The 12981-nt window shown below is 42.3% G+C and overlaps 1 protein-coding gene across 1 annotated transcript in view; it reads right to left on the reverse strand.

The window, feature by feature from the left end:
* Nucleotides 1-12981, reverse strand: part of LOC144818544 (alcohol dehydrogenase 1-like) — a 357072-nt gene that overhangs the window by 12063 nt on the left and 332028 nt on the right. The window contains exon 8 of the mRNA XM_078676065.1: nucleotides 3876-4014. Coding sequence (XP_078532191.1) covers nucleotides 3876-4014 — 139 coding nt within the window. The remainder of the gene's footprint in view (nucleotides 1-3875; nucleotides 4015-12981) is intronic.

Raw genomic sequence — 12981 nt, forward strand, 5'->3', positions numbered from 1 at the left:
CCTCCACTATGAAAGGCTGTTCGGCATTGGGATGTATCAAAATGGGAGCCGTGGTGAACCTTGTTTTCACTTCTTGGCAGGCTTATTTGGCCTTGTGGTCCCACTGGAACTGGGCTCCTTTACGAACAACCAGGTGATAGGAGTAACTAATGCACAGAAACCCAAAATGAAGCGGCTATAGTAATTTGCAAATCCCAGGAATCTCTGGACGTGTTTCACGGAGCTGGGGGATGGCCATTGCAGTATAGCCCCAACCTTTTTGTTATCCATTTGAATACCATCAGGGGTTATAATGTGTCCCAGTAATTCAACAGAGGTGGTGTGGAAGACACTCTTCTCCAGTTTCATGTACAAGCCATGTTGCTGTAGTCGTTGTAAGATAGTGCGTACATGATGAACGTGCGCGGGCATGTTGTTGGAGAAGCACAGGATATCGTCTATGTAGACGGCGCAAAACAGATCAATGTATTCCCTCAGCACTTCATTGATGAAATACTGGAAGGCAGCAGGAGTGTTGCAGAGTCCGAAAGGCATGACCTGGTACTCGAAGAGACCGAATTTAGTTCTGAAAGCAGTCTCCCATTCGTCACCCTTCCGGACTCTGACGAGATGGTAAGCTCCGCGCAGGTCCAGCTTGGTATTTATGTTGGCGTCCTTCACCTGGTCCAGCAGATTGGATATCAGGGGTACGGGATACAGTTTTTTACCGTAATAGCATTCATGGCCCTAAAATCAATGCACGTTCTTAAGTCCCCCTCCTTCTTGGCCACGAAGAAGAGGAGAGATGACACCGGCGATCTGGAATGTCGTATGAACCCATTAAGCAGGTATTCTTCTAGGTAGTTACATAGGTGTTCATTCTTCTTTTCCGTAAGGGAATATATACGGCTACAAGGAAGAGTAGAGCCTGGTATTAGTTTGATTCTGCAGTCAAAGCTACGATGCGGAGGAAGAGTCCTTGCTCCTTTTTTATCAAACACGTTAGCAAGGTCCGAGTTGTCATCAGGCACTTCCCCTTGGGAGAACATACCCATTCCAGTTAGGGGCAACGCATGGGCTTGTACCTCTGTGGTACTAGGAGTGTCTGTCTGCGGGTAGCAGTATGCAGAACAGCTAGCCGAATCCAGTGACATAACCCTGGATGCCCCATCAATACGGGAGCTGTGGTACACCAACCAAGGAAGGCCTAATATCAATCGGAACTGGGGTGCATCGATCACGTCGAAGGTAATGGATTCAGTGTGGTTGTTTCCAAACGTCATCTTCATGTCCTCTGTTTGAAAACGGATAAGACCAGACGTAAGATCCGTGCCATCTACTGTTTTTACTGTTTTGGGTTTCTCCTTGTGTACCGTGGCCATATCCAGATCCGTCATGTATTTGGTGTCGATGAAGTTTCCGGTGGCTCCTGAGTCGATAAGGGCTGTTACCTGCCATTTCTGGGCTCAAAGAGTCTGTAGCATAACATTCTCACCCAAATGATGGTGGTTGTCACAAAAGGCAGGGGTCGAGATTTTGGTATACGAAGAACCCAGTAGTCGGACCCCATGATCTACAGGGTTTCCCCGTTTCCCAGTCCGTCTCCCTTGGTGATCGGAAGAACAAACGGTTTCTTCCCTCTTGATCTATTTGGCTTTACTGGGCATGCCTGAACAAAGTGCCCACTCTTGCAGCAATATAAACACTAATTCTGTTTCCTCCTTTTATCGCGTTCTTCCTTGGATAGAGGCCCCCGGATACCACCTATCTGCATTGGTTCAGGAGCATCATGGGATAAACCGGTTCTTCGGTATTCCTTTCCGGTATCTGGGAAAGCAGGTCTTTGAGTTCATCACGTAGGACTCTATAGAACACGGACACCTTTTTGGATTCGAGCCAACGAGCTTCAATTACCAACCTGCTGAACACGGTGATTTAATGTAGCAGGTCTGTGTTGCCCTGTTTCAGACCAAGGAGTTCGTTATCTGCTACTTGTACAAAGGTATGTGGGGCGAACATCCTTTGCATCGTCTCTTTGAACACTGGCAGGTTGTATAACATGGGGTCATCGTTCTCCACCAAGCATATGGACCACTGGGAAGCATCGCCACCTAAGTAGGACAGTATAAACGCAACCTTGGATGCATCTACCCGAAAGGCTGAGGCTCGGGCCATGAAGTGCAAGTGACACTGAAATTGATTGACAATTGCAACAAGAACATATTAAGAAATACCGTCAGGACAAGGCTCAAGCAATCATCGTTGAGTCGGTAGAAAATCTGTCATATAAAATAAGGATTGAAAATAACGATTCTCTGGTACATAAGAAAAGGAGACAAATAAATGTTTTGGTCTTGATAAAGATGGGTGCATAATCAAAGATACCATCGAAACGCGTTGACGCTGGGTTGGACACAATTCAAGGACTAACCAATCCTAGTGGAATGTTAATATTATCGATACATCTATTAGGAGGTTTTCTGAATTTCCTTTGAAGGTGGATAGGTATTTGACAAGGGGTGATGTCATACTGTTGTGTTGTCTCTTCTGTTTATGCTGGTCATAATTAGAAATTGTTCCATTTATTATTTTATAAGGAATTTTTCTCATCACGTTACATTAGGTACGGTGGTGAGAAGGAAAACTGTGTTTTGTATCAGGAGTGTAATAGGATTGGTTTTTAATTTATGTATAATCATGGACTTATAGAAAATACTTGTGTTTTTAAACTTTGAATAAATGTATAAATTGATCGATCGCTTTGAATGAAAAAAATGTTTTTTTGGGTGCTTGTTTGACTATTTAATCACATCTCATCTGGGTCAAGAGAATTGCTTTTAACAACGGTCTGTACCTCATTTCCCTTGACATCACTAAGGGGTCCCTCTCATATTTTTTGAGAGAAGGAGTTCAACCAGCTAGGCTGGGCCAGCAGCAATTTGCTCAGCTCCAGACCAAACAACAGCCACTGTATGCAAAGTTGTTACCCCCTCCTGTCCTGCACTAGAATCCCCATTGAGTGCAAGTACTGTTGTGAGGGTAGCACAATCAGTCCCGAGATGCTGGGTGGCGGTTGCGGGAGGTAGTGGGGACCATTACAGGAGCGGTCTCAGCATGTGCTCCTCAACACGGGATCAGCCCGCCATCTTCCCCGCAAGTAGTATTTTTCAGTATGTTCGTTTGTTGGGCCAGAATGCAGGAAAATTAGGGCTTCATTGAGATTAGGTGTGGAGGCAGAGAGGTTGAGGCAGGACGGCAGAAAGGTCAAAGAGGTAAGGAGGTGGAGGTCATGGAAGTTAACTAGCTAAATGTGCCTGCAGAGGATGGTGGAAATGAAACACTGTTGCCCTGTTTTATGCTTTCCCATTCACTTCCCCACATTATTTCTCTGCTTTTTATTGTTTCTCGGTTGCCAATAGTCACACATTTGGTAATGAGGGAAGACACCCGAAGTCAGAGTCAAAGTTAATATGGAGATGAAGACATTAGTGCGTGTGTGGGGGGTGCTGTATGCGTGTGTGGTGAGGCATATAACACAGAATCCATCACGCTAGCTCACAGTTTTCATCCCTATGCATGTTGTCCAGGAATTCATGTTGGTGGCCAATTACAATACATATAGAACCCTAAATTAGGAAGAGATTACCTTCACTGATGTGGTCCCCAAATGCAAATGATCTCTCAGTAATATTAAAAAAAACAGTAGTAAAGGTGTTAAAGAGTGTAAGATGACTGAGCGAGCCAGAGGAGTTTCACAGGCCTCATCAATGCATGAGTGCTTACCTTCATTCACATTATTGCAACAGTGCTTTGAAAGGCTGCAACATGTTACGACACCATAAACATCATTTAAATATTTGAATAAACCCCATGGATCCCACAAATGCAAAGCTCACCTCTTGCCTGAGCGTAGCAGTTCAAATCCTTCATTGATTTTCTCAAAAGGCAACGTGTGGGTAATCAGTCCATCCAGATCAAATTTCTTGGCCAGGTAATCGGATACTATTTGTGGAACACAGTCTTTGCTTTTGAAACCTTTGGTACAACAAAAAACACATATTGTTTTAGTGGTCAAGAACACAATGCCCCATAGTGGCCCGCTGTGCCTGTCGTCACACCTTCATGCAGAGGTAGAGGGATGGGACGAAAATATAAAGCATAACTGATTCAGACAGGATTTGAACTCTTGTGACTGTTTAACATGAATTAAAGTAGTACAGCCACAAGCCAGCCCCCCTTCCTATACTACACACAATCACGGTGCTGAGCAATAGTGCAAATAACTGGAATTAAGTGAAAACATTAAAAAAAATAGTGAAATTAACTGACATTATTATTTTTTTTAAGTGATGCTTATAATGTACACGATTTTCCTGAAACCACTTGATTCTGCCTATTTTCATTTGGTCACAGTATTCGATGCAAAGCAAGGTCTAACTACATTGTGTGACTGTAGTTGAACTGCCTTTGCTTGAATCCTAGGTGTTTTCCACCTGTTCCCACCCCCATTATGCTCACTTTGCATACATTATCTGGCATTTGACGCTAAGTGATGCAAGGCTATTTGGTTCTGTGCTTGTTTCAACTTTCAGCTAAAAAATACTAGTGCATGCAAAAGTTGGTTGATACTGATTTTTGGGCCACTTTGCATTCCATAGTTCACATGACCGCCCAAACTAAGGATTCGTATATCTGGTGTTTTGTGTCAATGCGGAGAAGAAACTCCCTTCCCCGGACACCCTTTACTTTAGTCTGAAGCCTTTTAGCCTGCTCGCAGATGTGAGTCTAAAACCAGAAATGTTAACTGGAAAACCAGACGATGACAGAGTGAGCGCTTGGCACGATATCGGCAGAGACCTCTCCAGCAGGCTACAAGATCCTTCAGAATGACCAAAACCACTGGTGTTCAGTCAACATTGTTGGAGTGGGACCAGATGTAAGTATAAGCTGGAGGAAATGTAACCAAATATATACACATATATCCTGAAGCCATTGACTTAGGAGACCAAGCACAGCTGTCTCACTATAAGGCAGAGGCCCCACTGCTAGACTGGAAGCATAGAGATTGACACATTGCTGCCGCCATTTATGGTAATCATTTTGGAAGGACTAGGACAAATTAAGAATCGGTGCAATAGGCTAATTGACATGGGTAGTAATTGTAAACAGCCCAGGGGCATGGCAACACAGCTTTGAATCATGGCAGCAGCACTGTTGCACCATGAGAGCACCAAGAAGAAACTCCGGTTACTTTGAAACATCCAATGGCGCACAGCAAAGTAAAATGGTTAATTCAGTAGCATGGAGCACCTGCCCGTGCCAGGCTGCCACATTGGGTGGTTTTGGGAGAAGGGGGAGGTTTGGGGGTTCCAGGAGGTGGGGCTAGTAATGGAAGCAGTGCACCACTGAGCATTTCACCCCTTCAGGTGTGCTACCGCAAATGTGGTCATGTGTATAATGCTTATAAAAAAAATAATGCGCAGAGCTTAAGTTTAAAAATGAAATGTGTTAAATGTAAAATTTGTAGAAGGCAAGCGTACTTAAAAACAATAGGCTTGTAACTGAAATGAAGCATGAATTCTTAACTTGACATAACCGAAGATTCCATGAATAAATAAGAGAATATATTAATATTGAAAGGCCTGTTTTCTACATTGAATAGTTGTTTGTGCAAGATGTTTTTTTTCTTTGCTGCAGACCTTGAAATTTCAGAAACTACTGTTTATTATTTAATGAATAGACATTTGTTGTATTAGAGGACTGGTAGTAAAGTTTTTGAGCAGTGTAACTTCAGCTCCATTTTTACATGTCATAAATATGCAATTTGACACAGTTTGTCTGAAGTGCCAGAACCACACACTATGCAAGAAGATGCTGAAGTGACAATGATGAGGAAGGGCCAGCAGTAAGGAGATCAACAAGAACAAGAGTACCTTGTTGAAGGTACTCCGCCCCTGAATGGACATATTTGCCTGCTAATGACTGGGAGAGATAATTTTGAACATTTTGCTATAACAATCTTCATTCAATTGAGCCTCCTTGAACTGAACTTTGTAGCTGAACTGAACTTTGAAGTTGCACTACCACTAAACAGACTGACTCAATTTATCCTGGACGTGATCATTGTGTATATGAACTGTGCATTTATCAGAAAGTACTTAATAGATTTTGCCCAAACTACTAAGAAGAGTTCCAAGGCCTGAGTCTGCTGAAGGAGCGTACGTTTGTCATTTAGAAGAACACAGAGTAAGGTTAAGAAAGTCTCACAAAAAATCCTTTGAGCATATTTTGTTGAATAGACACTTGAACTTTGTTTTGCTGTCTGCATAGGTAGAAACCGACAGAGAAGACTATATTGCTATCTTCCACCTAAATGATCTTACCTCATAGAAATCATGGAACCTATTACTAATACTGGTAGATGTAGATGCTTGTGTGCAGGGGTATTTGTTGTTGTGACATTAGTATTAATTGCTTTGCTTGTAATGTTGAGTTGACCCACACCTTTCATGTAAAAGAGTTTAGGTCTACATTGAATGTTTATTCCAAATTGCTTTATGAATACGTTGACACTATGGATGCTAGGGACTGTTATGTGTGTATGCAATTGCCTGCCTCTACAGCAGAGGATTTTACATATCATCATATTCCTCTGACTTATGTTGTATCTTGTAGTTTGTGGATGAGTCTTTTCTATGGGAAAGGATATGTCCAATAGTATTATACAAAATATGTTTTTTTTCAGAAATTCCCCTGCTGAAATATTTGAATCGTCAACCTGATGCTAGGACACTGGATATAGTTGGACATTTCTTCAAACCCACCATAACCTTAGATACAGTTTGTGCCCGTAGACACAATTTGACTTGTATATTGACAGATGTTGAGAAGAAATATATAGCTTCATCAGAAGATAAGAGAAGAATTATTATGATTATAGCAGCATCACACAAATGCACCAATATGGGCTAAAGAATGGCTTGAACATAAGGTAGCTGAAAAGGAAGCAACATTAGCATTAGATTGGCAACATTATGGGAAACGGGGTATTTATACTAGAACATCTAATTTAGATACTTATGTTGTAGGTTGGAGTGAATGTGATTACACTTTTGAAACTTTTGGGAATTGGGGACTATATTTAAATGGAGCAGATCCTGTTATTCTAGGAGTCTACCATATTTGTGAGAAGAATACTCATTGTAGGATACACAGGAGATGGTATGGAACATGTTACATGGGGATACTTTTTCCAAAAGTCTATCATGTGGGAAATCTTGATGACCAGACAGGGGAAGAACATGTGAGAACTAAGAGAGGTGCCAGTGCTAGTGAAATTGTGGGAAACATCTTTGGTGCCATAATACCATCCGTAGGGATGATATTGAATTCACATCAGATTAGAAAGCTTTCCACTGTAGTTGATAAGTTGTCTACAAGTCCGGCTGGAGGATTTTTAGTGATAGTTACTGAGATGGTTGCTATCAGATGCATGGTTTTGCAGAATAGACTTGTGTTAGACATTATCCTAGTAAAGGATGGCGGGTCTGTCTGATCTTAAAAGTTCTGATAACAATAAGGATTTGTAGAGATATATTAAGAACATTACTGATTTTAAGATAGATTTGACAGGGTTGGAAGCAACAGGTGCTTGGGAAGCAATAGGGAATAGAATTACTGCTTTAGGCAGATTGTTTGGGTACTCAGGGAGTGGAATTCATGGAAGCATTTGGGTCCCTTGGTGATAATTGCTCTTTGTGGATTGACTCTGTTTGTGGTTTATAAAATTTACAAATGTGCACAAATGAAAAGGGGATTGAAGAGAAAGAGAGCAGACATAGAACTAGAATATAGACTGGGTAAATACTATGATGACATGAAATGTCTGGAGGAATTTGGATGAAAGATGATGAAAACAACAAGACTGTGATTTGTCCATCTTATAAGAGATGCTTATCTTGATGTGATGGCTTGATTCACCATCAGAGGGGGCATTGGAGTAGCGCAACTTTGCCTCCATTCGTATATGTCATAAATACACAATGTAAATGTGCAATTAGCACTACATACTTGTGTATCCTAATGGTATTCATCTAAAGTGTTGCACTTGACTTCACTATTGAAGTGCATTCAGTGGAGGATTACAGACTCATACATACATTGTGTGCGTTAACCATATTAAATTATATACTTCTTTCAAAGCTGATGAAAATCTTTCTAACACTATTAAAATGTATTTATTTTAGAAACGAAAAGACTTATGTGATGTGTGCACTAACATTTAATATTTGCATTTATAATGTTGTTCTTAGTCACATCTATATACTTGTACTCAAAGTTATTTCATCTGTATGTAACATGTAATATGAATCTAATGTACTGACAGCTTTTATTCACTTGTGGTTGAATGTGCACATGTAAATTAAATGTGCACCACTGATTTAGTAAGCAAACTTGTCCTAACTAGGCCATATTTCTTTCTGCATGAAATTGTGTTTTCCATTTTCTGCTTGCATGTTTTTTCCTTACAGGTACATTTACATGGCTTGTTATTTTGAAAATAGATGTAACACTGTACTAGCGATAGAGAGAGCCTGAGAAGAAGACCTTGACTAGGAACATGGAGAGTAGGAGCGTTAACTGAAAGTTTTCATTCAGCACTGTTGCGAAGATTTATAGGTGACCAAGGACAATACCGTTTCCGTGTCTGGCCTGGGAGAAATTGTTGATGTTGCAGCTCATATCGTGATAATGAGAAGGACAATGGAGCCACTGATGATGTGAACAGAGGGGTATTACTTAGAAGATTCTGATGGAAATAGCTGGAGTTCACACTGTCTGAGGTTACCACCATTTTTCTTTGGACTTTGAGAGGTTTAAACCAGTAGTAGTATAAGCTTTATTCGAGATGAAATCTCATAAAAGCACAACATACAAACAATTCATTACAAATAACAACTAGTACATTCATCAATATACATATACAATTTCTAAAAACAGTTGTGCAAGCAAATACGATAGTATATAATACAAATTATACATAAATATAAGACCAAGTTACATTAAAAATCACATTAAAATTACATTTAGTGAACTACATTAACAAACCCTACCTATCGACCTCCTCCTAATGGACCAAGCCCACCCCAGATATTTAGCCACTCCAAGTGCAATTGGCTCATCAGTGGATGTACATAGAATTCTCATAGCCACTACACTACATCGTGTCCCAAGATTTTTGCAAACTCGGGTTAGCCAAACCCTCCTTGGTAACGAATAAGCATTACAGACAAATAAGAAATGACCTAGACTTTCAGTCGCAGCTTTACACACTGGGCAACACTTAGAGGTCAGGTTCTGCCATCCTGCAGTCAATATTTTTAAAGGAAGGGATCCAGACCTTAATTGGAAAAATAACTTCCTGTCCATTGGGGCAGTAATACTGTCCCAATAGTTTTCCAATATTGGACAGATTTTAACTTCCAAAAAGCGGCCAGCCATAGAATCAGATCTCGTGCCCCTCAAAAGGCTACTATCCACCCAATCCCAATATTGCGACTTGAGGGTTTCTTTGCTTGGGAAGACTTCGCCCTGGGGATTTTCCCACAGATTAGAAAGGCCCAATTTAATTAACATGGCCCTTAAGTTTTTTAACCAATTAATCTTGTGAAATGTGTCTTCCTTGATAATTGCCAGGAATCCATCTGCATAATGTTTAATCTCTGGAGTTGTCCATAGACGTCTCCAGTGAAGAATGGGGCGCAATCTTGCTCTATCACTGATTGATCGTCTGCCTAGGTCGGAGAACAGTGGAATTAGAGTGGTGCTCTGGGGTACACCTGTAATTCCTCTAAAAAAACCTGTTTTCTGATGTCTGTAAGGTAGATAGGTTATCCCAGGCCCACAACTCTGCCCCATATAGGGCCGCACCTAGAGCCTTTGCGTCATACACTATAGGGACAGGCTTGATGGGTTTTGTTTTGGATTTCCTGTGTTCCCCCCGCAGTGCCCCCGAGATTTGTTGGTGTTTTAATGTCGTTTTTTCCAGATGATGTAACCAGCCCGAGCCGTCTGTTATCTGGACCCCTAGGTATGTGAATTCGCTAACCACCTCTAGCTTGATATTGTTCAAAAATACCCTAGGGTGGGCTTTATGGCGGGGGGAAAAGACCATTAACTTCGTCTTGCCCACATTTACTTCAAGGCCATGTTCTTTACAAAAATCATCAAATATATTTAGGGCACGCTGTAGACCTGCAGGAGTCTTAAACATAATTAGAGTGTCGTCAGCGAACATCAGGATCGGGACCCTGACGCCCGCTAACGAAGGTGCATCTACACTAACATCTATCATCCTCCCCACAATCCCATTAATGAATAGTGAGAATAGTAGGGGTGCCATTGCACAACCTTGTCGGACCCCCCTTTCTACCGGGAAGTCTGAGGATGCCTCGCCATTCCCACCCCACTGGACCCTTGCAAAATTACATTCATGCAATCGCATGATAAGGGTAAGGAGTTCAGCTGGTATGGCTAATTTATGTAATACCTTCCATAGCTTTTGCCTTGGGACCAAATCAAAGGCTGCCCGCAAGTCGACAAATGCAACATACAGGCAGCCTTTGCCAAGCAATACCGTCCTCCACCGCAAAATGGTAAAACGAAAGACTTGGTCGATTGTGCTAGTGGCCCGCCTGAATCCTGCCTGGTAGGGGGATAGGGCATTATTCTCGTCCACCCAGTCCATAAGCTGATTTACAACCATTTTCCCCAGAACTTTTTGTATGGTTGCAATCAAGCTTATTGGTCTGTAATTAGCTGGGAGAGATCAATCTCCTTTTTTGTGGATGGGTATAATATTGGCACCTTGCCACAGCTCCGGGACCACCCCACCCTTGGCAATTGCATTACTCAATAATAGGACATACCTCGCCCACTTTTTCGTGTCGTGTTTGAAGACATCTGACGGTATTCCGTCTAGCCCTGGTGCCCTCCCCCCTTTAACAGAGCAAATAGCTAATTCCACTTCCTTGAGAGAAAACAGGTTATCAGTAGCGAAAACTGGCGGTAACACCTCCCCTAACCCATCCTTCTTTGCATCAGCATATTGAGGTCTAAAATACTCAACCCAGGCTTCTTCAGCTACGTTGTTATCTGGCCTATCTGGGGTACCGCCTCTACCCCACTTTATAATCTTCCAAAAAAGCCTGGAATCCTTACTACCGGAAGCCTCCTTTAGCTCTGCCCAGTGCTCTTCATCCCATTGTCTCTTTGCCTGGAGGATACATATATTGTAGGATTTTCTGGCTACACTAGTCATAGCCCTATCTCTTGCTCTAATCGCATGACCCAGTGCCAATCGGGCTGCCCTACACTGTCGGTTAAACCACCTGGCCGCTTTAGGAGGTCTTTTACTTTTAGTACTTAGTGGTTGCATAAAATGTGGTCTTAGGAGGCGGATTATAGGTTTTGCCGCTTCCATAGAAATGAGAGCTTTATCAACCTCAGCTTTAATAGTAATCATAGATTCTTCATTTGCTAAGACACTTGGCCATTTCAACCTTCGCATGTCGTTGGCCATTATTGAAAGTTGTTCGTTTCTTGTATACATGTCATAAGGCCCCACGCTCCACCATTTATGGGTCACACAAAGGGGATTGTGATCGCTTTCCAATCTACCATTGATGACCATATCAAAAACCCCCTGCCAGAGTGAAAGACTACATATAACATAATCTATTCTGCTCCTGCTATGGCCATTATCAAAAGTACAAGCACCTTCTTTGTCCCCTGGTGTCCTCCCGTTTAAAGCTCTTAACCCATGCTCCAAACACATTGCATTTAGTAGCAATACGTCCTTCGTCCACCGCTTTATAGGATCTATACTCAAAGATGGTATACCCCAAAGCATATCCTCATCCTGGCCTAGGGGATCATTTGTACTGTCAAGTGGTTCGAAGGTCCTGTTTAAGTCCCCAGCTACTACAATTCTATTTTTTAGGGACTTGGTTTCCAAGAAGGAGAGCAAGGCCTCTAGGGTGGGAGAACTCCCCGAGTTCGTTCCTCTTGCATAGATGTTATACAGATCAATCACACCCCACTTTTCTGAGGACAGTCTTAACATTTGAATGTCACTGTGTCCCACATCCAACGCTTTGATAGAAATGTCAGGATCCTGCCTTATCCACACTGTAAGGCCCCCCATTGGCCGGCCCCTAACCCCTCTGGTAGCTGGGATTGAAAAATGTAAGTACCCACAGAGAAAAACAGGGTCACAGGCCCATGTTTCTTGGAAACAGCACACGTCGAACCCGTTAATAAAGTCTACCCAGGTTTGTAATTCAGACTTGCTATACAACCCAGCAATATTCCAAGATAGCAATTTCCCAGGACTAAACCCTTCCTCACATACTACATTTGTTAAAGAACATGGTTGTATATTCTCTAAGCTTGCATCAATCCCGACAGGTCTCTCACTAGTCCTTGTACTACCGCCATCCATGTCATTATCAACATGTACGGTCAGTATAGGTAACTCCCCTTTCCTTACATCCCCACAACCTTCCTCCAAATTCGCGATATCATCACCAATATTCGTGTCATCTAACGTTACCCCTTTATTTACAACAAGGGGTGGTGATGGACAGAGTCTCTGAATTAAGCAGAGTACTCTCACCCAGTCAAGAGATCAGGGCTAGATCCAACACCGTTTTTTAGCTCATTGCACCATCCCAGTTTCAGAACCTGGCTGTATGCAAATTAGTCTGTCCCTGGCCCAGTGCATCATGGGAACAGGGCAGACCAGACTACAAAAGCCAATTCTTACACTGGGAAGGAAACAAGCTTCCGGGGACCGGTTTCTGGCATTACAGCCGTCTTCGGCCCGGCTTGCCTGAATCCTGATGGTGCAATGAGCAAGGGACTCACATCTGAGTATACCCTTCCACGCTTAGGGTGGACAAAATTATTTACAACAAGGGGTGGTGATGGACAGAGTCTCTG

This window comes from Lissotriton helveticus, chromosome 2_1 (genome assembly GCF_964261635.1).
Source record: "Lissotriton helveticus chromosome 2_1, aLisHel1.1, whole genome shotgun sequence".
NCBI lineage: Eukaryota > Metazoa > Chordata > Amphibia > Caudata > Salamandridae > Lissotriton > Lissotriton helveticus.